General features: G+C 37.2%; 2 protein-coding genes across 2 annotated transcripts; one reads left to right on the top strand and one right to left on the bottom strand.

Annotated features, from left to right (window-relative positions):
* LOC146164952 (kelch repeat and BTB domain-containing protein 12-like) lies at positions 1-5,876 on the bottom strand. The gene is made up of 8 exons (XM_083380888.1): positions 5,795-5,876; positions 5,497-5,560; positions 5,141-5,252; positions 4,429-4,573; positions 3,667-3,884; positions 2,593-2,742; positions 1,866-1,971; positions 1-308 (listed from the first exon to the last, which is right to left on the bottom strand). The coding sequence occupies exons 1-8, from the start codon at positions 5,811-5,813 to the stop codon at positions 1-3; spliced, it is 1,122 nt and encodes a 373-aa protein (XP_083237014.1). The 5' UTR covers positions 5,814-5,876.
* Positions 5,877-12,551: 6,675 nt separating this feature from the next.
* LOC146164953 (kelch-like protein 12) lies at positions 12,552-25,408 on the top strand. Its single transcript, XM_083382907.1, has 13 exons — positions 12,552-12,685; positions 13,982-14,045; positions 14,609-14,723; positions 15,698-15,851; positions 16,711-16,922; positions 17,725-17,874; positions 18,603-18,702; positions 20,711-20,799; positions 21,646-21,838; positions 22,461-22,604; positions 23,287-23,457; positions 24,249-24,384; positions 25,166-25,408. The coding sequence occupies exons 1-13, from the start codon at positions 12,643-12,645 to the stop codon at positions 25,284-25,286; spliced, it is 1,692 nt and encodes a 563-aa protein (XP_083239033.1). The 5' UTR covers positions 12,552-12,642; the 3' UTR covers positions 25,287-25,408.
* The last annotated feature ends 813 nt before the right edge of the window (positions 25,409-26,221 follow it).

Genomic DNA, 26,221 nt, shown 5'->3' on the forward strand with positions numbered 1-26,221 from the left:
TTATTTGTCCTTATAGGTCGCGTGCGGAACCTTGGGCCGTTGGGGAATCGTGTACGTCACTGATGACGTATTATCCGGAAGATGCACGACCCCGATCTTGGGGGCGCAGTGGGGGCTTTCCCGATTGGCCAGCTCAGGTGGGGATGGACGCCTGTTTACCCCGCTGTGGGGCGCGTGACGATTTGGGTGGACCCCATTTTGGGGCGGGGGAGGGGGCACTCGACGAGGGGAGGGTGAACGTCGGCGCCGGTCCGTCCGTTCCTCCAGTTGCGAAACGTTCCTGGACGGCCTTGGCCCGCATTGAGAGTCTAAATGGGTTTGGTATAAATGTCAATATATGCTAAGGGTCTATTCCCGAGTGTTGCTCATCCAGCAGTTTTATGATAATCAATCGACGTTTCGACGTCCTTTACAGTAGTGCTTCCCAATCAGTGGGCCGCGAAGCTATTTCAGGTGGGTCGCGAAACATTTAAATTTTACAGTTTTCTGTTTGATCGTTATATTTTTTGCATTAACATTACGTCACATTATGCAACAACGTAACAAATACGTAACACTTACATGTGTTAAACTATTTCAGTACGTACACCAGTAACAAAGATGCAGGTTTTAAGTAACTGTTAATCTTATTTCCATTCATTGTGGATCGCACAATAAAACTTGCAATAAAAGCTGGTCGCAAACTAAAAAAAAGGTTAGAAAGCACTGCTATACAAGACGCTTTCATCAGAATAATGACATATCTTGCAAGACAGATTTCTTATAAAGCGACAAATTGCAATCAATCACACATATAAAACATCGATAACCAATCGTGCGACTACGAACTCGCACCAACGTAGTGATAAAGCAAGCTATGTTAAGGGTCTAATCATGCTTTGTATAGCATCGCGAAATAATTAGTTTGGAACACCAGGGGCACTTAAACTGGGGTCCATGGACCTCTTTGGGGTGGTTAACAAGTTTTAGGGGGTCCACTTAGGCCTAACAGAAATGTTAGTGTACATTTAAGAAGCAATTTAGTTGAAAATAAAACGGTGTTTTCATTGAATGTAGATTTAGACTCGATTTTACTTTCACATTTTTTGGACCGAAATCAGCGGATTTCTGAAGTCTATTTGTATTATGTTTGTGAATTTATGACGTCATCTCTGAAAATTTCTTGCCGACCGTGGTCCACGCGAAGCAAAAAAATAAATTTGGGGCCGGGGGTAAAAAAAAAAGCTTAAAAACCCCTAGTTTACACTAATTGAAGGAAACCGCATTTCGGAAAAAACATTTTTCCTAATTGCTTAGCTTATATAGGCTAGTTGTGCTTTTGTTGTTTCCTTTATAATCAATATAACTATTAGAAAAACGTACTAAAATGTGCATTCGCAGTGAATTAAATTAATATATTGCAAACTAGACATCACAAAGTTACGTCAAAACGTGAGGTCACAAAGCTTCAATTAAAAAATGTGACGCCATAAAGGAGTAAACTTAAGCACCACATAGTTCGTTTTTGTTGCAATTATACGGTGAAAGAGGTGTTACTTTCAATGCAAAATCTACACTATAAAGATGTAATCGATTTGTGCAAAGCGAAAAAAAGATGTTTTCTATTTCAAATATGCTATGAGACACAGGGAACCTTTGGGATAAAACCATTTTACGAATAGGCTTCTAGAAACATATAACACAGAATTTTTTGGGGGGCGTTCAATTAGTTAAAATAGGTAAAAAAAATCCAGTTTGGTGGGGCCATGGTCACGGCCTACCCCTGATCAGCCCTGGTCGATGGTAGTTATTTGCCATGCACACAATGTAACGTTACAGTAATCTTAAAAGGTATTCAGCATATCTCTTGTTGGGCCACAAGTTACCTGGTTTTTCGCTTCCGTGACCGAAATGTTTTGCAGCGGTTTCTGCTCGTTGAGCCAGTTCATCGACCACCAAGTTTAAGCAACTCATCGATTCCCGAACCAGGTGCTGGAAGTACAAGTAGATCTAATTAAATTTTGAATCAAATGTAAACTGTAGATCGTAGTTCAGTAATTCGAAGGGATTTAGTGAAAAGATATGACGCTGCAAAACAATCATGTCTGAAAAAAGTTTTGCAAAGGGATTCTTTTTTTTCGGAGGTACATAGACAATTTTTAGGGGGTTTCATGACGGCCCAATGCAAATCTTTGTGTATAATGTAAAAAAAGGAGTTTTATTGAAAAAACGCTTTTGGGCCTCCTTCTTAAATATATTGAGACTCCATTTCAGTGTCACATTGTCTGAACCGCAAACATCAGGTTTCTTAAGTCTACTTGTTTTGCAACATAAATATATGACGCCATCCTTTAAAAGTTAATGCCGAACGTGGTCTACGCGAACCAAAATAAACTTTTAAGGGGTGCGCGTTAAAAAAAGTATAAGAACTACTTGCTTAGACTGACGATGATTCGTCAAACAAATTTGTTTTATTATTTCCCCTTTAGCCCGTAATAAAAAATAGTCATGTAAATAAAATAAAAATTTTCAAGTCGCGGACGCCCACATGTCTAAGTTAGAAATTCAGCCAAAGAGAAATATCCGTCACCTCTCAAGTACAGAACAGCTCACCTGCGCCAGTACTTCATCTTTTAGAAAGGGTCTGGGCAGCTGGGTGACGTCAAGGCTAGCAAAGAGCTTGACGAAATGCTCGCCTCTCGTTGCGCTGTTGTGATTGGTCCAGGCCACCAGGGCTCTGTATGCGCCTTCCTCTACTGTGCCCTGAAAAAGTTCGTGTGGATTAATTTAAAAGTTCTAAGAGAGTTGTACTTATGACTTTTCAGCCATGAACGTTAACCCTGTGAAGACCCTGATATATTTCAATTTCCTTCCTCTAAAAAACTAACAATATCACGACCTTAATTTAAAGGTCTTTTAAGGAGTAGGCTAGTATAATCAAACATTTTAGGAACCATTCTCAAACCATATATTTCAGTCATCCAAGTTTGCTTGTAAGGTAAACTGTGTAAACTCTTGTGCACTCTGACTATTTTGTTTAAATTGCCGCATACAGCAAATGAGAGAAAAAAAGATTCGTTTATTGCTTGAAATATAGCATTTTTGACGATTTAAAAATACAGTGAAACTGCCATAGTTGTATCGCGCCTTTAGGCTGAATATAGATTTCCTTAAAAAGGACAAAAACATAGCGCACTAAAACAAGTTCGTGTCGTTAACTTCGTTGCCAACGTTTTAAGAAAGTCGTTTGTGGGTAGTGAAATTAAAATAACAACGCTCAAGTGATTTACTTAGGTTATCAAAGTTTGCTTGAAAGGGAAACTGTGCAAGATATTTTGTGCATTCCGATTACACAGTTTAACAACGAAGGGTTCAGTATTTATTTTGTTTAAATTGCAAAGACTTTAATTTAGACGGATGCGTGACGCATCAGGCAAATAAAAGAGATTCGCATGTTGCTCGAATAGAGCTTTTTTAGTCTATTTGAACAACGAAACGACGTAGTACGCATGTAGCGATTTTGAGTTGACCATATTTCTTTAAAAAGGACAAAAACGTAGTAAAACGGATAGAAGTGCACGAAGCGTGAAAAAAAATTCTATTTACATAGTAAAAGGTGGCAAAACGGTAGTTTTTTTGAGAGGCATGGACTGGTCCCTCCTGGATCCGCCCCTGCAATTTACTTACTTGCTTCGATCGAAGCTTTAAAATCTTGGTAAAATCTTGCAACTCGAGATCAAGAAACACTTCGTTGCTGCACACCGCCCCCAAGTGGTTGCTCATCAGCACCTCACTCTGACGAACTAGCTCGTCCACATTTCTCTGACGACCACACTTAAAAACGTCGAAGCAATTCTCCAGGTTGAGAACGTTCAGCAGGTAGGTTGTGCACAGTTCACTGATGCCTGATAAAAAACAATGTATTGAACATGGCTGTTTTTAGCTTAAGATGAGCCCTACGTGTTTTGTGCTTCCAAAATAAATAGTTTTATCACGCATGAAAAGGTCTGTAGTTCTTAAGACGACGAACCGCTGGCCGTGAACTTTAACCCTTGGCATGTGACTGTTACGAGTCTAAAAAAAAATCAAGTTCACACTCATACCAATTGTTTATAAGCCAAGACGGATTCTCCCTCTATCTACTATCAAGAGAATGCGACACGTTAGTTGAACAGAATTGTATATAAAGATGTAGTATGCCTTATACAGTTAACCTTAGTTAATAATTGCCATTTCTTAAAGATATAGCGCAAGTAGACGTGGCTTTCGTGTGATTTTCAGTCGCACGTGGTTTCTCAATTATTGCTTTTTAAGAAGGCAATTTTGTACAGCGACTGGTAGACGCGGAAATAACTCAAAAACCAAAAAAAAACTACGAGACATTTCTAGGTAAGGTAAAACGGTTTAGGGCGAACACCACGTGTAACCAGAAAGATATGCACAACTTACGGGGTATTTTTGCCTTTTCTGCCGCAGCGAATACTTTAAACACCGTTGCGTAGCTGATCGAAATCTTGCCAGTGTAAATGAAGTCGACGATGAGTTGAACGAGATTTGCACCGATGTCGTTTATTTCAATACAACCGGATTCGCCCTTCAAACAACGACAACATGTGACATAAAATGCCAACAACTTGAAAACTGCACCCAAAGGTGAAGTTCATCAGAGCTAAGGTGTCTTTTGGGAAATGTCTTAGCTGGCCACCTAAACAACTACAAGTCGAAAAAAATGCAAATGCCGAATCTATTTTATATTCATATCCAGTGTTTTGTTATTGTTTTGCTGTTTTGAGGCCCAGAAACGGTATTTCAAACTACCTAAACTCCTTGTCCAAATATAGCCTATATCTGTAGCTACAAATGGTATTTAAAGTTGGACGAAATATTGTCTTTCCCTAAAAATTCCCTGGTGAGCACTACAGCCAAGCATAAAATAAGTGCTGTTTAATCTATAAAAGCCTATTTAGTTATTAAAAGAGTTTTGTGTTAAACAGCGACTAAATTTATAAAAAAAAAAATAATCCATCTATATTTTCAAAAATGTCTTAGCGGCGAAATATGAAATAAAAAAAATGTTTTGCAAGACTTAATTAGGCATTATTACATGTTAGCAGGGAAAGCTTTTTTTTAATGCAAACGATTTAAAGTTGCAATTTCTTACCAAAGTTGAGATCTTATCCCGAAAATAGGTCGAGTAGCTGCTCAGAATACATTTGTGTCCATGAAATCGTTTGTCTTCTGCAATTATCTCAATATCAAACAACTCTGTTGAACTGCAAGATTAACAATGCATTCAAAATTGGCTTAAAGGACATTAAAAATTATCGCTGGATCTGTGGCAAACACTAAAATATAAAAGGATCTGTGACTTTTTGCTTAATAAAAAATATGGGAAGCATAACTAAACACGGTAGTTTTGAATACACCATTTGTCAAACGGCTACATTTACACGGATATATTTTTATATTTATCTTTCGGATACAATTTAACAACTTAAAACTCTTAAGGTAACTAACTTTTGTAGGTTGGTTAGCAAAGTTGCTGCATGATGCTTGTCGTGGAGGGTGTGATTCAGTTCTTCTATAAACAAATATTTTGATTTCAGTAGAAAAACATTTGAAACAAAGTATATCGCCCAAAACTTAAAATAGTAATAGGCTTAAGGGCCAAATATTTCACCTCAAAGAGAAAGACATTCAATGCGTGTACAAATAGAGTTATCACTAAAAGGTAAACCTTATTGAATGAAACATTTCTGGTATTTTTCTTATATATATCTTGTGATCTATTTGTTCAGTGTTTAATTTATCCTACCTCGATGATTTTTGTCCATGTTATATTCAGCGAAACCGCCACCAGAGGAAACAGAAAAATATTTAACTTGCTTTTATTTCGGATTACTGCAAAATGGAAGAACACACTTTCTAGCAAATTGTTTAAAATAAGTTTAACACTGCTGAGACACATGCCAGCTTGCAATGTCATGAATGTTGTTTTATGCTCCGCAATGGCAGCATCTTTTAATTTATCCATATTTCGTGTGGTAACAACCAGTATTTTAATGACATAAGTTCACCAAGTTCACTGTTTGCAAATGACTCGACTTGACTTGAGTTCTTGATGGCGAAAATATCTTAACCAAAGTTAAGTGATTTGCCAAATGGCATAACTTTTCGTTTAAAAAAAAAAAAAAGACTTGACAAACATTTAGATGCTTTGTTAAATACAATTAGGTTATTGGCGTGAATTATTAAATTGGAAAAAGTTAGCCTGATGTCTTTTTTCGATATTTATGATTGCTGTGCGAAAAAATGTTCGGAATGAAACGCGTTAACCAATTATTTTTAAATTAACGTTTATTTTGATGCCAGTGACGTGACTTTGATTTGACTTGCTATGCTACTGACTTGTACTGGTACCTAATTTGGATAACTGATTAGTTGGACTGACTTGCTATTTGTTAAAACGACTTGACTCAGACTTAAAGTATTGAAGTTGCTTGACTATGGGAGTTAAACATTTTAAAATGGCCTGTTTACAACACTGGTAATAACTAGAAATGGGCCTGCGTCGACACTGTTAACTTGCAAAGGCTGTAAACCCCATAAATAAATTACAACTCCACAATAACAGGATTTATCCTATACAGCCCCTACAAACTCTCAAGTATGTACAAAACACCACTTCGTATATAGTAACCTAATTAATCTGACGCAAGTTGCAAAAAGGGGAGCATCTCATCGACATGAAAACTCAAGTCAGCGAGTCTGTTGAACCAGGAAGTGATCTGGCTTGCACCTTTTTCGCTTATAATTTTGCAGGAAGAAGTTGATCAATCACCTTGCCGTCCGAATAGGCTTTCAGTAGTTTTCAACAGTTTTCTGCAGACTCATCATTGTTTATATCGCATCACTCTATGTGTCCGCGATTTTACAATTTGTAAAATAAATACAAGAAGTAGCTTAATAACTTTCCGTTAATCAAATCAACCTGCTTAGGGGGAGTTTTGTAGAAGGAACTAAACTTTCGACTTCAGATATCTTTATACGAGAATAATGGCTCGCATATCGCTCAGATGATGTTAGTTTTTTAGAAGCCCAACGTCGCCAGAATATCAAACATCTACTGGATAAGTTACGTTCTTGCACAAATGGCTTCCACTCGTCTCAGATACATTATTGTGGACTTAATGTTCGGAAAATAATAGTAAAACAACCAATTTAAGACACCGAAAAGCCATCGCAGACTCGCCGAATCTGTCGATCTATGATGCAAGCAGAGCAAGCCAGAAAAACAACTGGCCTGCAGTGAGGTTCGAACTCACGACCTCCGGTCAAGCCGGGGGCTAGATCACAGATGTTATTAAACACATATGTTTGTGTGTGTCTTTCATTGATTGATACGGACTGATGATCCCCCAGTGTGAAGTTGCTTGTACTAACAAAATGTGCAAGTATTGGCGCATGGTTGTTTCTCGACTCGCTCCTCTCTGAGCCTGCATAGCTCAGTTGGTAGAGCGACGGTCCCGGCTTGACCGGAGGTCGTGAGTTCGAACCTCACTGCAGGCCAGTTGTTTTTCTGGCTTGCTCTGCTTGCATCATAGATCGACAGATTCGGCGAGTCTGCGATTGCTTTTCGGTGTACTATTGATACGGAAGCCGTAATCGTTGGTCATAAAGCAACTTCCGAGGGGCTAGATCACAGATGTTATTAAACACATATGTTTGTGTGTGTCTTTCATCAACCAATTTAAGACTTATTCTGTTGTTGCGTTTATTGGCCAACGTTCTGTATATAGTTGTTTATATTGATTAAAAGAACTTAACGAATTTATTCCTAAGAACAAATAAGTGCTGACAAAACTGTTAGAGTTTCCTATTAACATCAACTTACGCAGGCTCCCTAAACAGCGGGAAATTCTTAAATTATCGGATCGGAGCCGATACCCGATGCCAGGTTGTATTGTCGTTTCTATCCGCAGGATACTAAGGTGGTATCGGTGCAGGTTCAATACAAATACTATATAGAAATTTGTTCCATGGTTTGTGATTCAAAACAGCGATTCGACAATAAAAGTGAAATTTATTAATACATAATAGGTTAACAACTATAGATAACTAAACTTCTTAACGTTCAAGTAAATTCCGGACTAATAACCTGAAAAAGTTACCTTGAAGCATTACTAGTTTATCTATTTGCCTTGACTGTGCATAGACGTCATTATTAGGCATCGGGTCGCAAAACTTATTGCTGACAATATGGAAATAAAATGGGGCAAAATATGTGAATTTTGAAACTTTTTTGACATAGCTGTTCACTAGGTGGCAGTAAAAGGGTAATTTAAAATTTGAAAAAAATATGAGTACAATAAATTGTGTTTACTACATTCTAAGTAAGTATAATTAAACGGATAATTAAACACAAAAAAAAACTTGTTTACCAAATTTCTTAAAAATCACCCAACCCCTGCGAAGACGTACAGGTACAGCCACGTTTTATATCACTCATCATGGCTGTAATTTGCAATTCTAACTAACAAACAACAATCATTTGGATATTTTGGAACAACACGCTTTAATGGGGAAAATATTTCACTCTTTCAGTTTTCAATTTAGTTATACGTAACACCATATATTAACTACTATTTTTATAGGCATGTAATTAAGGGGGCTATGTAAGGTTTAAGAGACTGAGAACACGTTCCTTTCGACGATAGGATACTAATCCATTTATTACCCCTAACAGTTTCCTGTTTGTATGCCAACTTTTTGTTTTCTTGATTTATTCTTGTTATATCGTTAATCTGGTTCCACAGTGCTTAGCCATTACCTCGTGATGATACAAATCGTACAATAAGGATATAGTAAAAATATACCTAAGAAAAAACATTGTTCGGCAATAAATACAACTTTTTGTCCGAGCCGACTAGCAAAACAATAAATCGCATTGTGTTCACAAGAAATGGGGCATTCGCGTTTTATCTTTAGTATTTAGCAACCTTATTCGGGCTTAAACTAATTTTGGGGGATTGCACCTTAAAAAATTTAAAACTGGAATAGCACTCTTAATATAGGTAACCATATTTTTATCGCCCAAAGGGGGAACAAAAAGTTCAATGCAAGTAAATTCGCCCAGTTTGAATGTTTAATGGAAATCGTTTTACTTTTAAATAAAAATTTATTTATTTTTAGAAAATACAGAGCAAGTAACGGCAAAATATTGATTTAAACTTGGCAAATATATTTCACCGATTCACACCATGAATATATTTGTTATTTCCTTTAAATTTTCTTATTAAAAATATTGAAGAGAAAAACGATTAGACAAAGTCATTTGGCTCAACTTCTTTTTGCCGAAAAGTCACATCAAAATGTAATTTTGTTAAAAGAAAAGAAAAATGCTTGAACATTTTTTATCCTATTGCCCTTTAGGGGGACTATTCATTTTTATTAAAAAATAGGCCAGATCTTCCTAAAGTGAACTTATGGTAGCCCTATCTTAATAAATATTGTTTTGTTATGTTAAAGCCGTATGCTACTGACATTTTTACATTTTTCAAAAGTTACGTCACGCCGATGGCAGCACTTCAAGGCGGATCTACGCAGGTGGCTGCTTGTTCGTATAGCGTTGAAAGTCATAATAACAAAACAGTCATTAGCCTATCGCGGTGACAATGGCGGCAAACCGTTGAAACAGTGTCGTGACGCGGTGGTCAGTCAGTCACACGTCATTTGCTGTGACTGCGTCAGTCTTCCCTATCTGATTTCACACTGCAATGACTCAATGCTCGTTTGTCGCCCCATACAATTGCCTGTAGATTGTGTGTTATTAAAAAGTAGTTAAGTGGGTGGTATATAGAATGTTTGTTTAAGGCTAGAACAACATCTGTTGACAGCTATTTTCGTCGTTTTAAAGTTAAGCATTGTGATAAATAGTAATTTCCTCGTACATAGCTATACAGCACTAGAGCAATTTTCTTACACGAGTTACCAGATGCCTTAACCTGAAATGAGAGACGTTTTTTGCTTCTGATTCTTTAGCAATTGTCATCAGAGTACCATAACTTTCGAATATGCTGCCCTGTAAAGTCGGTAATAACCAAAATCCAGTATTTCGGCAGAAGTATACTTCCTGTACGTACGTTTTTCCCTGATGCAACCAGCAAAGCAAAGGGTTAGCTGTTTTCCTTTTGGTTGGCAACAGTATATATCAGGTTTAGACTTCATATTGCATAATTTCATCAGAAATCTTTTTGTAGTGCGTTCTTTTTTATGTAAACCTAGGCATATGGTTTTATTGCTTCCTGACTCGGTCGTATTCTTTTTAGGCATTGTTTATAAACACGTTACAATGGCTACATCATGTATGCCGCGAAAATAGATTTATATAGCCCATGCTATTTCGCGTTAGCTGGTGATTAACGTAAGGCGTGAATTTAACAAATTGAGCTAGACCAGTGGTTCTCAACCAGTGGGTCATGGCTCACTGGTGGGCCATGGGAACTTTTTAGATGGGCCACAGACCAATTTAAAAAAATATATCTATTGAAGAATTTAGTTTCATTTGTGTCACTATACCTAATTTTTGCAGGAATAATGGCTTGGGAGGAATTGAGTAGGAATGTAAATGAAACGTAAATTTATTGTTATGTGCTCCGCTATATTTTGTTATAAGCCTTTTTATAGTTTGTCCATTCATAAAAACTTATTGGGCCACAGAATTTTTGTGCAACAAAAATGGGCCACGAAAGAAAAAAAGGTTAAGAATCACTGAGCTAGACACTATGTACCCCAAAAAATGCACTGCCGTTAATTTGAGGCCTGCCAAAGAATGACATTGTCTGATGAGGTTGTCTTTATCGCCTGTCCGTAATAAGTTTTTCATACCGGCGTCAATCTATGATGGATTACTGCGCACGTGTATTGGCCCTTTGCAGATCGTATCGGCGATTTTGAAAAGTTGGCAGAAACAGCAGCCGCCCGTCACGACTTGTTGCTATTTACCTTGAAACTGTTTTCGATTTACCTTGTGTTACGTTGTTTTTCGTATCACAAGGCTGTATAAAAGAACCGGTTGTTTCATAACTGGGTATTACACAAGTTGCGGCGCATACCTTCATATGGTCTTGTGTTTAAAACGAATCGTTCTTCATATATTCGAAGCCACTTCAGCCCGACATTCGGCGGTCAAGATAATAACAGGCCGACGTTTATATAACGCGCAGTTCGAAATGTATTTTCCGCGTTGTAGACTTCCCGCAAACACCTTTTTCGCACTTTGCCGTCTACGGCGTGGTTGTGCCTCACTGCACTTTATCGCTACACAGGCCCTTCAGCTTTTCACAGTTCAAACGTAGGCTGTTTTGCAAGCCCGTGTAATCTGTTTGATTCGCGACAAAGCCAGCTTTTGTCGAAAGGCCTTACAAGTTACAACGTTGAGCGGTAAATTGCTGTCGCGAAATCAGTCACTTAGTTTAAACCGTACACCGAAAGCCATTGCAGACTCATCGAAAGCAGCTTCAGAAGGGCTAGATCTCAGTTGTTAACACACAAATGTGTGTGCATGTTTCATTGATTAGTTTAAACCGTTTACTAAGTGTCTTCTTCGAACATAGCTTGGTTTCTTTTAGGACCACGCTTGCTTGTGGACATTTGTTCAGCATTGGTTTAGTTTTCCTGACCACACGAAACCAGATGAAAGCAGAAAATGCGAAGATTACCGTAAAACATGTTATCGGCTGCGCTTTAGGTTACATGTAAACAGTCTCATCGCTTTAATCTGTGTCTCGTCGCAGCAGTTTTTACGGTAGTGCTCTTTACATTCGCTATCAGATTAAAGTGAGGCTTGGTGCATCTGTATTGGTTTAAACATGGCAGACACTGTCTTTTTCTGCCAAACCTGTCTTGAAACGCTTTATCATTTGATGTGAGATAGCGGTGTAAACGGCCAAAGTCTGTTCACTGTTGTTCAGCAGGTTATCAATTTCATTCGGTATTTGATGTCTGGGTCTCGAGTTTTCATGCCGAATTTAGGCTAATTTTTGACCGAGTGTTGGCCGGGTATTTTTCGAGTGTTTACAAAACTTTCAAGAATGTTTTGAGAGGCGGGATAGTCAGTTGTCGTGTTTGTTTGAAGAAAACAGAAAGTGATCGAGGACATTGCACTTAAATACTTTCGAGAAAAAAACAACTGTAGGTCTGAAATAGGCTCAACTACAGGTGGCTTGCTGTTGTAGCATTTGGTATTATTAAGAGCTTGGCATTACTGACACTTGTGATTTTTGTTTTTAAATGTTTGTTTTAGTTTGGCAAAACCGCTAAGATTAATTAGGAGCGAGAACCTTTCAGAAGTCAAAACAGAGGGAAAAGCGGTTTTCAGGTTAAGTGAAGCAGAAATTACAACAACGTTGATCACAAGCTTAGTTTTTCAACGTCGTTTTGGAGCAACGACCATGTAGGTAGTAGTAGCCTATGGCAAATTACGCTTTGCTGAAAGTAAAGCAACACTACTGGCATCTGTTAATCCTTTCGAAATTTGATTCCGGTCTATGTTTTCTGTTTTCTGCAGAGATATCAGCTGAGTCAACGAGAACTACTATTTTAAGGTATACTTCTGACCTCGGGCTGTCTTTTGAACTCGGATTAAGAACAAAGTTTGCAGCTATGTCGTCAAAGATAGCACATTCGAAAAGCATCAGCTTAAGAGGTAATTATGCTTTCTCAAATTATAGGCCACAAAGACAATTTAACAGCTTTAAAACAGAGGTTAAAACTTAAATAATTTAGGATTTAAACGCTCCAGTAAAATAGTATTTTTAACGTTGTTGCGTTTTTCTTAATACAACTGAATCACCATGAAATGAAGTACATATAAAAACGTACATATTTTGCTGCCCACGCGGCTAGACCCCTGATATTAAAAGAGGCGATACTACAGAGAGCTTATTGCTAGGCTGTGACCGCAAAAATGTTGACTATGTTAGGTTCGGGTTTTCGTAAAGTCGGGTTACCTGTGATTAACTGAAACCGATCGGCTTACCAATGCAGTTCCAAATCTTGTTTGTTGTTGCAATAATTTCGTTAAAGGCTTAGGTTATTGTGTGACCGGTGTAGAGGGTTGCTTTGTAAACAACAGCCACTTTTTAATGAATGTAAGGCACAAATAAGAAGATATTGAAGGTACAAAACTGGTGTGCATTTTTATTTTTCGTTAGGTTACTGGTGCATGTAAAAAGGGCAATCCCATACAATTATTGCATATTATCTTTCTGTATTTACTTTCATATGGTGGGAAGTACGCCAGGGACAGATCGAGAGTTGTTTGGGGTCTTTTTTGTTTACAACTCAAACAATATACATTGAAAACAAATTTGCAGGAAATCATTTTCTCTTTTAAAAACTCAATCTCTTATCACATTACAGGCTTGCTTCAGCGCCGTGGGTGGTTTCATGAGAATAAATGAAGCGTTTTTGTGTGGCCGTAGCACCATGGGTAACAATGGCTCTCCAATATTAATGACCTGTCAACTTAAATCTAGATCAATGCCATGCATACTTCGTACCTTTTTTTTAGTGGAAAAAACATTTAGGGTTGATTGTCTTTTGTGAATAAAAGGTGTGCAAGTTTACTCTTGAAAAGTGATTAAAGTTACATTTTACAGTGCTTTGATCCAGTATTTTGATTATACTATTACGATGTAACTGTACAAGTTTCACAGTCAATAACGAAAATTTCGCCTACTAAAGTTAAACAAACGTAATGTTTTACTGTATTTCCTACTTAGGCTAAAGTAAATTATCTAATAACGCCACAGCGTGCCTAATTAAAAAAATATCGAAAAATAGTCAAGCCTCCCTTTCCAAACAAAAGTTCCAAACTTCCTAGCAGGCAGAATGTATAAAAAACTAAACACTCAAGGCCGATAGAGTATCGCCACTTGGCTGAAGGTAGATACATTGTGCCTTGCTTCAATCAATCGTCATACTTTTGTGTTGCTTTCAGGGTCATTCGACGCTGAGGTATTTGACGAGTCACACGCCACCGACGTTCTCAACTCGCTATACAGGTGAATGGACGATTAACTTTGCTTAACACTTGCAGGAAATGTAAAACTAAACAGACAGAAATAGTTAGTTATGGTTTAAAAGCAGTCACATATCATTTATACCTATGGTTATTATCTTTTTGGAGTTTAATCGGGACGCTTTCAAATAGTCACTAGATCCAGCATTTTTTTGTAGTCATTGAAGTGGAACTTCAGTCACAAAAACACGTCATGGCCTGACGTCGCGAACTATTCATATTCTCTAAAGTGGGACTAAATGTATTCTTATCGTTAGTGTCGAATTCTTATGGTTTGCGTATGTATTATTATGCTTTGCGTCAAATGTCAAAACGCGCCATTAAAAATATCATATTTTGATTAATTACACAACACATGAATAGTGACTGTGATATTTTTTAAGCCCTTATTGTTAAGGAACATTTTTTTCGTATTTTTTTTTCACATCGCGAAGTACCAGACTTTAAAACCAAATGTTCTTGGAATAAATGTTCTTCTAAATTTTACCCGTCTAAATGTGATGCAGCTTTTGTTGAAACCTTGTATTTTCTACTTCACTCTTGCAGGAACAAAAAGCACTGTGATGTCACAATTGAAACGTCGGACGGCGCGAAGTTTCCGGTGCACCGCTGCGTACTGAGCAGTTGTTCCGAGTTCTTCGATCAGCAGTTTGCTGAGCAGGTGACTTGCTTGCCCATTCTAACAGTGACGTCATAGGAGGTCTATTGTTACGATTTTTTAACTTCCGCGTCCTTTGAAAAAAGGAAAGAGGTGTGCAACAGTGATTTATGTTCAAGTCATTTTTAATAATTAAACCAGGCTTGCATTCAAAAATAACTGAGGCCCAAGTTAATTTTTTTAACCAATACCAAGTAGAATCCTATTGCAAGTTATAAGTTGCATAAGTCAAGTACTGATATTATTCATTATCTCAGCATGTCAAAAAAGTAAAGGTTTTTATGCTGGAATTTAAACTGTTGGTATTAATGAAATGACTGTATTCAAACAATATTTTACCGCAATCACAAATAGTTAAAAGACAAACAACAAATTAGGAAAAGCATTTAGGAAAACTCTGTTTCGTAAACGCATGACCATAAGAATTTTGGATAGGTGAAGCCAAACCATACTTCAAAGTAATTTACAACAAAACTTAAGTGCACTTTGGCCAAAGTTATTGACTAAAGCCATGTCACCACTATAGGATGCGTTATCTTACGAAAAATCCTTATAGTTGCCCGTTTGATCAGGCATTTTAATTGCGTGAATTCTTGGTCTTATCATTAAAGGTAATTCTGTGTTGTCACTTGTTACGATCCTTACACAAAAACGTGCTCCTCTAAATAGTCCCCCAAAATCTCGGATTTCTTACAAATCAACTAACACAAACGCGATCTCTCACATCTCGAGCGATCTTGAAGAAACGCCATGAAAATAGTTGTTGTTTGGCAAAAAATGCGGAACGAATCCAGCCGATTTACCTGTGACTAACTGAGCTGCGTCGCAACCCCCTCGTTTTGATAAAAACTTTTCGCCACACCCCGTCCAAACCAAATTGCGGTATAATGGCTGGACAAATAAACTTTATCCCTTTCAATTGCCGCCTTGCCTGCGCCGGCAACGCTAAAAGCAATTCTCGAAAATCCATTTTTTAGTCTACCGACGCTTCCCACAACGTCCTAAAGCTCAAAGCAGTGACGTCATCGATCATGGAGATCGTCATCAAGTACGTGTACACCAGCGCACTGACAATCACTGACGAAAATGTGTACGACTTGTATGCCGCAGCCGTCCACACAAAGATGAAACGTGAGAATACATTATTATTAAGCCCTCATTACATTTACGTAACTTAATTGTGTTTAATTACCATTATCCTAGAGCAGGGATCCTTGAACTTTTTTACCGCGGAACCCTAAAATTTTGTTTTGCTTTGCGTGGCCACAGTAGGCAAGAAATTTAAAAAAATGACGTCATAAATTGTCGTCACTATACAAATAGACTTTAATATATATAATATATATATATATATATATTTATAAGGGCGACTACAACAATCGATCCAATATATATATATATACATATATATGCTGATTTAGGTCCAAAAAAAGTAAAATGAAATCTAAATACATTCAGTGCTGAAACGTTTTTTTTTAATTAAACCTTTTTCTAATTGATCACTTAAAAAAAATACGAATGTTTCAATTAGGACATTGAAGAAAAATTAGATCTTAGTGTCATTTTAAGAGGCAGCAACTATCGATTTTAGAGGTACAAACCGCTAATTATCTGCTCCAGCTACAAAATCAGACCATTTTTTGAGAGACCGTTAATAAAACTTGAGAGACCACTTCGGTCCATCGAAAGACTTTAAATGCAATACCTACACAGTACAGACATATGTAACGTTGCCGAATACCTTGATGAGATACATATTACATTGAATAAGTAACCGAGGCTGCAAAGCGACAATTTTGTAACTAAATTCACTTCACCTAATTTGTCCCCCCTTTTAAACACGACATTCTGTGCAACATTTTAACCTTAAAGAAAATACCAGAAAAGTACCACTTTCGTAAACCATCTCGGGGACACCATAGATGAACGTGACCCACGTGAGTAAAAGGATTTCAATAAGGCCGTAAAAAAATTTTCTCTTACTTTACAGCGATCAAGCGCCACTGCAGCAAATACCTTCTCAGCGGCCTGAAACCCGACGGCTACCTGGCTGTGTACGAAAGCGCACTTGAGCGTGACCTTGATGACGTCAGAGACAAATTGCAGGCGCTGGTGGCCGAAAACCTCCAGTCGAACAAGGAACAGTTCGCCGCCCTGGCGCCGGCCAAGTTTTGCAGAGTCGTGGAAATACGAAATAAGACTGTAAGTTTTTGGTGCGAAATTGCGCAGTTTGTTATATAGGACAACCGCCCCACATTGTTATGAACTATAGTCATTTTGAAATGAACAATTCCCGCTCATATGCAAAACACATCAAGTCCAAGTGCAGTAATTTTGTAAAAATAGTAGGTCAGTCCTTAGTACTATCAGTGCGCTGTTTTATAAACACTATACCTGTATAATGCTGATATTTTGGCTATGAAACATATTATTCGCATAGGGGGGAACAGTTTGGATAAATTGTGTCAAGGGAAGCGCGGTCTCAAAAGTTTCAACCCCTGGATTAAAACCTTAGTTCTATGCAATCAAATTTAAGCCTGGTTTAACTTAAATTAGTCGAAATTTATTCAAAAAAAGTCTGAATAATATTGATAGTTTTTGACGGTTTCTGTTTTATTGGCAAACCGTGCAGTTGTTGTTTTAACCTCAACCGTTTTTTAACACAGGTTTACCGATTGTATCAGTCGCACGGGTGTATCTCTAAATGAGCCGTGAAACAAGTGCGGCAAAAAATTATCTCTCAGGGCTATTAATTACTGATAGGGTTGGTGTAAATTATATGTAACAACATCCATGGAGGGCGTCAACTTCAAAAGCAGATCAACCGACACGCGGTTTTTTATTGCCTACCCACTTAAATATGAGTTTCTCAAAAACAAATATGGCCGTAGGCGTACACATTGAAAAACGCCCTGAATCTATAAAAATGCTTTTACGTTTTGACCTTTATTGTTTGATTAATATTTTGTTTTGTAAAAGCTGTAATAGTTTATGTATGTGTCAGTTGATATGTGAAGAGGAAACGTACGTGGCAATCGTTGATTGGGTGAAGGGCGACTACAACAATCGATCCAAGTACTTCAAGGGGCTTTTCCAAAGTCTCAAGATCAGTTTATTTCCGCGACACTTCCTAAAAAACGTGGTGCGAAATGAGGTGAGTCGGCCCTATTCCGATACGCCACCAGTTTGTTTAAATTATGAACATTTTTTTCGAAATAGAAAGTGTTTGTGGCATTTTTTGTCAATAACGTTTACCACTGCAAACGTTGCTATTAAGGCAATGGGAAATTTGTAAAAACGTCGGAAGAACTTGCATGGTTAATTTATTTACTGTTAACACGATTTTCACCATCTAAGTTTTTTTAACAACGGTTATAATCACTAATGTAACTTTAACTCCGTCGATTTGAAGCCCCAAAATAGCTTGTGCTTTTAAACAGCAGTTTGTGTATAGATGAGAAAGCAATTGCTAAATCTTTAGCACACTTTGTAGGGCTTTTTAAAGAAACTTGACTAACGATTTATACGCTGTTAAACAATCTGTGAAAATGTGTTATTGTCAAGAATTATAAGCGTAAATTGACTGGCGAAGCTTTGGCAACCCAGTTCTATTCACTTAACTATTTATAAGTGAACAAAACGTAAGACAAATTCTAATTTACAATTGTGAGCCATTTCCTTCGTATTAATGTGAGCCATTTCTTTCGTATATTTTCTTCGTGAAATCTTGCTCTGGACCTATCTTAATAACCATGTGAAATACCGCAGTCAAAGAACCACCGAAATAAACGTCTACCCTATTTCGGGTCGCGACCCTTAGGTTGAAAAACACATATTTTTAGCTGCCTCATTGTAAACCTATCTTTTGTCTTTCACCTACAGGAGCTCGTTCGGACATGTAACGCGTGTCTCAGTGCCGTGGTCGACGAACTTGCCAAAGACGTGTTAACTCACCACAGAAGGCACAGGAAACAGACCAAAGGTAAATGTCGCATATTAGGTTTGATGTTTGTACAATTTAGTAGTGTTAAGGTTTGCCAGGGATCCGATCAAAGATCAATTCAAGAACGCGGCTGATAATATTGCTAAGAACGATTCGGGTTTGCCTTTCATACTCGTGAAGAACATTTTGAAACGGATTGACAACTGTCGAAATATGATACGAATCCTGCTTAAATTAAAACCAATTATCATATTTAAAATTCATCTAAAACAAAATATTTTTTTATTTAATGATCTTACTCAATACCACTTGCATTTATATAAGTGGATTTAAATCAGGTTGGTCGTGATTGTTTATCCAAATATAAAAAAAAAAACAGTTATAACTTTGAAGTCGGACAGAATCACACATCATTGAAACGGTTAAACGTCTGTTCAATAGCTGAGCAGCATCAATTCGCTATGAAATAGGATAGTGATTTCTTGTTACGCGTCAAGCCTGAGGTTTAACGCTTGTAAAAATGTAATGGATTTGCCATCAAATTTGGAGGTAAATTTTGGTATAGACATGCTATTGTCTAAAAAAAGTAAAACAAAATAGTTGAATGTGGTTTTGTTTGAGGCGCAACAAGATCTAGCTGTTAAACCTGACCCAAAACGTTTAGATTTTAGCACAAGCATTAAATCTAAAGGTGGATAATTTTTTTAAAGGTGAATAATCTTATTTTTTTAAGTACAAAATAGCTTACAATTACCAGGGAAGATCTTAACAGTTGTGAAATCCTTCTGTATTCTAAAAAGTATATCAAGCATCACTAACCTTAAATCCCTTAAAAAAATCTTTTTGTGATCCAATTACGGCAATGTGTCGTAAATGAAATTGTAAAAGAAACAACACTTTATTGATAGAGTCAAATCATTTGTATTTAAGACAGTGAGTGCAAAACTAGCTCTTAGACTTCTTTGAGCATAGCTCCCTATAAGAAGACTTTTGCTCGTGGCATGGAGAACGACCGGTTTTAAAGCAATAATCCATGGAGTACCGTGGTTGACGTTTGCCCACCGACCCTGCGAACCAATTCGGTGGCGCCGGCGATTGCCCTTAAATACCCTCACAATTGGCCATCGGCGGCGGTTATTAATTTCTGTTCTGCGGAGATATCGCCACTTTTCAGAATCCTTGGCGCGTTGAAGTTGTTCGCGCCGCCAACGTCTCCCAAAACGCACCAGACAAAATATAGATCAGGAAACATCTTCTTCTCGTTTAACAACCTCGCCTTAGTATTGTCACTCTAGGGTTATACATCCTATTGTATTCCGAAATTGATACCTTATGCTTTTAACGTAAAGTACGGCTGTGATAAAATAACAAAACAAAAAGGAATCAAAACGGAATGTTAAGTTATTAGAGCAGAATTATGGGCAAATAAACATCAACTTGGCATCGGGTACTGGCCGATATTATCGGACATCCCTATGTAGTGGTTGTTACTTGTCATCAGGACAAAAGCAATACCAGAGCAGGACAGTTGGCGCTAAGAGCATTATTGTAATGATAAAACGTTATACGAAAAATAGGGTCTGGAATTATTACTCTCCTTAACTTAAAAAAAGTCCGTAAAGCCAAATCGGTGAAGTCTGAAACTGATCTCATCATTCGCATCGTCCATGTGAATCGCAGAAACTAAATTGGTTGTCTATAAAGCGTTTTTTCTTCACCCCAAAATAGGTCGCTTGCATTCCGTGTATTATATAAATATCCGGCTACAAATCAGTGACTATAATGGAATAGATGGATTGTCATGGTAGGGTTCACTGAGATTAGTCTGACAGGCAATTTTCTTATTAAAACAACGTCAAGTTTTTGGAGTAATTTCCGTCTGTAATCGGTTATCAAATTTAAACAAGCAACTTGGGTTTTATTTTTTTCCTGATTTACGGTGTGTTCACACCTATTGTGTCGAATAATAAGGGTAGTTCAACTCTGCTTCAAATTGCACATTCCATAAAAAAATATTGTCTTTTTAAAATTGGAATTTTTGTTGCAGAAGTTGATTCCAGTTTTCTCGTCTTCACAAAAGAATCCTCCATCCACAAGTTTGATATATTGGAGAGGTGTTGGCACGACGTTTACGAGGTTGGTCTATCGCGTTTATTTCTTGTGTCTTACTGGCGTATGCGAAAGTGAAAGACAACATTCCTAGAAAGTCCGTTTTATTTTGCTTGCTTATGTTTGTATAACTACTACATAACAAAAGCTCTTTCAGTTTTCAATTAAATCACACACTGCAGCAATTGGGTTGTCCAATAACCAGTGTTTTAAAGAAGTCATTTTGAAATGACTTAAGTCCCAGTCAAGTCATTCGTAAAATAACTTAAGCACAAGTCAAGTATTTTCGAATAAATAGCAAGTCAAGTCCCAGTCAAGTCATAACTAGAGCACAAGAAAAATAATCTCAAACAAGCAAAATACATAAAACTGAAATGTTAAATGGTATTTTGTCTAAGTTATTGGGCCAAAAACTGCTTTAGCGTTAAGAGGTTTAGTTACCTCAAGTTGTTAACCTAATATTTATTTAAATAAATTTACCTTTTGAAGTAGAATCGCTTCGTTGGATTCAAATCATTGATGAAATGCCTTTATTAATATGATATCGGATTGGTGCCGATACTATGGTATGACATGATATGATAGGAATTTCATCCAAAAAAATACGAAAATCGACGAAATCAAATTGTTTAGCAATATTTCACGTTTCAGCTGTCTCCTTGGTTTATATTTTACTAGCTTAGTATAAAACGAGCTGCTATACTACCACTTGCCATCAGGTATTGGCTCCGATTCGATATGAGCGGGCATCTTTATGTAACTTATTATGAAGTAGAAGCGAAAATATGTCGCGTCCAACTCTTTAAAATGACAAAATGCCTTGGCAATTTTTATGTAATCGCAAAAGTGTGTCAATGGAAAATTTCCACGCAGAAAAGCATCGATCGAAAAGAGACGACGGTCGTTTTCATTGACAACTGCTTCTACCTGCTGGGCGGCTCCGATTCCGAAGGCACTCCCACCAACGCTGTGGCCAAACTATCACTCAGCGCAGTCGCAAAGGGCTGGGTGAAGTTAAGACCAATGCGGGTAGCACGAAGACACTGCGGGGCTGCCTGCCATAACGGTACGAAACTAAGAAATCACACAATCCTACAATAATATATGGCTTCGAGCAGGGGTAAATTTTCTCTATTTCGGCCTTGAAGCTGATCAGTAGATAGCTGCTGATCTTCTGTTTAACTTCAGGGCCAAATAAGGAAGATTTTAACCCGGCTAAAGGCTTTTCCTTAAAAATATACAAATAATTTTCATTATTATCATCCGTATTTATAAAAGATTTTATTTCAAAACGTTTAAAGAGGTAGCAAAGGTTAGATAATAAGTGTATCGTTTTTTTCGGTTAATCATGGCAATACAGGTCGCATTTCAACAGTGCAGCTTAATATGCAATTAAAAAATACAAATTCGCCTTGTTTAAAATTTTTCCGACTATCGTTTTCCTAATTTCTTAAATTTCGTTTTAATGCAAGCGCGACAGTTTAAAATAAAAACAACAAGAAGCTATATATAAAATTTTAAGCATGTTGACTGGAAGTTGCAGTTCCACGTATTAATAGTCCTAATGCCTATATAGAAGTATCTACGGCTTAAAACCAAAAATAAAATAAACTTCGCATTATGTGCAGCGTGTTTCTAATTTTCCAGTCTAACATTACCTGACCAACTTATTTGCCTTGGATTTGCAGGCTTGATTTACGTGGTCGGTGGAACGGGAGAAGATGGTGAAACTCTATCTTCCGTCGAGGTCTACGACCCCAAGTCCGATAACTGGGCGACGATACCAAGCATGAAACACGAGAGGTCGCACCCCTCTCTCGTCTCCTCAAACGGTAATACGTGACACTTACAACGGCGTTTAATTGGTTGTTTTGGAGTAGATTTCGTCATATTACATCCGACGTAACTACAGTATCGGTGTTTGAATAGAGGGTGAAAAAGGCCAGGGAATGGGTAAAAATTCCATATTAAAGAGTATATAGACATAATCCAACGTCATAAAATCAGATCGAAATAAATATAGTTGTTGTAGGCAACTTTTATATAATATGTTGCTGTTGGAGTTAAGAAAAAACAACCGTTACGTTTACACAGATGACTTGTGCTATTTGAAGCTTACACTTTTGTATTTAACAACAGTTTAAAAAAAGTAAATTAACCTATCTATTTTACGGCAATAAAGTACTAAGAATACCGAACATTCAAACAAGGAGGTATTAAAAGACGATTTTAGTTGATTTCATGAGTCAGCCTTTAAATCGATTTTAGTGCAATATTATCAACGCTCAACTCAACAAAATCAAACCAAAGGATACTTAAAAGGACACATTAACAAAATCGCAAGCGGCAGTACAACAAATCGGTATTACAGTGATTTCGCTGGATCCCGAATCAATCGACCCTAAACACTTAAACCAGTGCGTTAGCATTTTTACTTTTTAAAAACGGTTGAAAGCCTTTGCAGGAGTCTATTGTGATGAAAATAAAATATTAACAAAACAAAACGAATTTCAGGTTGCTTGTTCGTCTTGGCCGGGAATCGAAACGAGGAAAAACTCCAGTCGGTCGAGCGATACGACCCCAGTGCTAAGCTGTGGAAAACGATGTCGCCCATTCCGCTTTCAAAACTGTACGGACCCTCGGCTGTGGCAATGAACGGCGTCATCTACTTGATCGCAACAATTGGTGAGAAATAGTAGCGACTGTTTTATAATTTAGAAAGGAAATAATCTTTCCAAGTTCTTCATAGTAAAGTACAGTGCTTCTCAAACCATCGGTCGCTACCCGAAATTGGGTCGCCGTTTGTTTTAGTTGAATCTCCCACTGATAGTTTTGGATTTATTGAGATTGATTCGGAGCACGATTTCTCCAATAATTAAAAACAATGATTCTTGATTAATTGTAAAATCTCCGATACTTAAAAAATGACTACGCAAAGACATGGCTCATATTAATTTAATTCATACCTATTTATCCTAATGTATGTTTTGTTCACTTACGAAATGTTCAGTGAAGATAACTGGGTGACCAAAGCTTTGCTGTTGTACTTTTTTTAACGGTTGTCATTTTCGTCGCCGCGAAAAAAGGCTGAGAACTCTGGTGTAGTACATAAAGGCTAGGCTAATAAAGCCGCACCTTTAACATAATATTATTCTTCATCGTTTTAAGGTGCCCAACTGAGGTGATAAGAGGCTAAGAGCTCCAGTGCTTAACAAAAACTGTTTTTGCAAAATATATGTTTAATCGGACATTTTAAATTGCATTTAAATTAAAACATTTAGCAAAACAATGTTTTACTTGTATTGTAACAGCAAAGACATTTTAATCATAGTTCTTTTACATTTTACACTACGCTTAAGTTAGTTTAAATTCCACCTTAGGATTCAATTCATATGTAGAAATTCAGTTATCTGTGCGTCATACGGTAAGATGTTAACATGTAAGTGAGTATTGCTTACATTCATTTTATTATAAAGGGTTGCACGCTTCGCTCGAAGCTCTTCAGTACAATCCAGTCAACGATTCGTGGACGCAGTTGACCTCCTACAACCTTCCTTACCTTTACACCTCGGCATGTGCGGTAGACGGGCTGATCTACCTTATCGATAAGTGGTAAGCTAATGATACAGCGCAGAGTAACAGTGTAGTACACAAGTTATTTTGAAATGTCACAGTCAAAGCCATCATTTTCCCGAATCGAGTCCAAGTAAAAATCATTATTAGAGCAAGTCAACTCAATGTTAAAGCACTAATAATAAAATAAAACCATAAACTATTAAAATAGATAAACTCATCCGATTATGAGCAATATAACTCAATAAAAAATAACAAAATCGTGCTAGAGGTTATGGCAAGAAACGCTAGACTGATCTATATTATCGATAATTGGTAATCTGATAATGAAACAATACAACCTGACAACGTTGCTGATAAACCAAACAAAGTCAGGGAACTTTTTTGGGGAAAACCTTTTTTTATTTGCTATGGTTGTTAGATAATTACAACTTAATCAAACACATCCGCTATAATCATGTTAGGGATCCACCAGTTGTCTGGTGTCTATCAAATGTTTACTTACGTTTTTCTATAAAATTTTGTGTTTATTGTGTAAAACACATTAGTGATATACTGTAGCTTACATATATGGATTTGCTATCGGATCCGTAATTGGCAATATTAACGCTCTATGGTATTGGACGAGAAGCTATTCTTTCACTATAGACATCGAGCATCGACTCCGATTTAATAATATCCAATATCCCTAGTATACCAACCTGTTTCACATCTATGCTTAAAAACAGGGGGTGGACAATTCGACCAAAAAAATGAACAAAGCTTGTTAACTGCTCTAATAACACAATTTCGCCCGATAAATATAACATGCTTTGTGCAGGAGAAAGGGCGATGAGATTGCTATTTTCGACCCGCAAGCAGACGACTGGACGACCATCATTCCCGCAAAAAAACTTGGCTTCCGAGTTCGTGTGTCTGTGGCGAGTGCTGGAAATGTTTAAAGTACCCCTGCTAATCCGATTTTCACTTTTTTAACACTTTGTTTACCCGTTATTGCTGTTTTACTTTCCACCGTCGGCTAATGCTTATCTGTGTTGCAGAAAGCCTGCAAAGTTATTTATTTCAAGCGTACTGTCATGATCATGTCTTGACAATAAACTCCACTGCTCTTAATAGCCTTATAGTTACTTTTGACAGTTTGTTCGTCCATCACTCAATTTGTTGTTTCTTGGTTGGGGGATTAACCTACTGTCTAATAGCCATTAGGTATAGTTTATTTCATTAGGCTACATCAAAAGATGATCGGTTAAAGTCCGCTAGATGAAATAGAGAGGTAAAGCCATCGACAGCTTTTGGGGAAAAAGAAGTTGACGAACATGAAATAACATTTAAAGTACATCCAATGCATTAACTACGTATATCGGGCAATATAAGTCACAAATGTAGGGGAAGAATGTTCTACAGCTTGAGTCGTTGAAATTTTAAAATTGAGGTTAATCGGTATGCGCGAAAGCATTGCGTTTATCCGCTATTGTGGCCAAACTTCCTATTTAGCATGCTTTATGACACATGGGCCATTAAAAGTTTGCCGCTGAGCTCGATATGAACATTGTCCATCGTTACATTGACAAACACCAGTTCGGTAGGCTTTTTAGTGACACATCAGGCGTATTGCTAGACAGAACTTAAGTGAAAACCAGTGAAGCACAACAAAATAGTTTTATTCTCGTTTAGTTTAAATACATTATTTTAAAGTAAAGGCAACGTTACTTACAAACCCTAATATTATAAACTTGTAATGAATTTATCGCAAAATCTGAATAAGTTTGGTATGTGTCGGAATCTCAAAGACTAACAATTAACGACAACGTAAAAAAATTCTCTGGGGTATGTTGGTTCTGTAAAGGTATAAAAGAATCTTGCTTATTCGAAAAAG

This window comes from Ascidiella aspersa, chromosome 2, assembly GCF_963924565.1.
Source record: "Ascidiella aspersa chromosome 2, kaAscAspe10.2, whole genome shotgun sequence".
In the NCBI taxonomy this organism is placed as follows: domain Eukaryota; kingdom Metazoa; phylum Chordata; class Ascidiacea; order Phlebobranchia; family Ascidiidae; genus Ascidiella; species Ascidiella aspersa.

What these genes read in the sequence shown, in the direction of transcription:
- LOC146164952 (XM_083380888.1), bottom strand. An exon ending in TAAAGCTTCGATCGAAGCAA is followed by an intron (nt 2,743 to 3,666) that starts GTAAGTAAATTG and finishes GAACTTTTTCAG; the next exon opens with GGCACAGTAGAGGAAGGCGC. An exon ending in TCACGGAAGCGAAAAACCAG is followed by an intron (nt 309 to 1,865) that starts GTAACTTGTGGC and finishes AAACCCATTTAG; the next exon opens with ACTCTCAATGCGGGCCAAGG.
- LOC146164953 (XM_083382907.1), top strand. Translation starts at nt 12,643, where the DNA reads ATGTCGTCAAAGATAGCACATTCGAAAAGCATCAGCTTAAGAG. An exon ending in GTTCTCAACTCGCTATACAG is followed by an intron (nt 14,046 to 14,608) that starts GTGAATGGACGA and finishes TCACTCTTGCAG; the next exon opens with GAACAAAAAGCACTGTGATG. An exon ending in CTACTTGATCGCAACAATTG is followed by an intron (nt 23,458 to 24,248) that starts GTGAGAAATAGT and finishes TTTATTATAAAG; the next exon opens with GGTTGCACGCTTCGCTCGAA.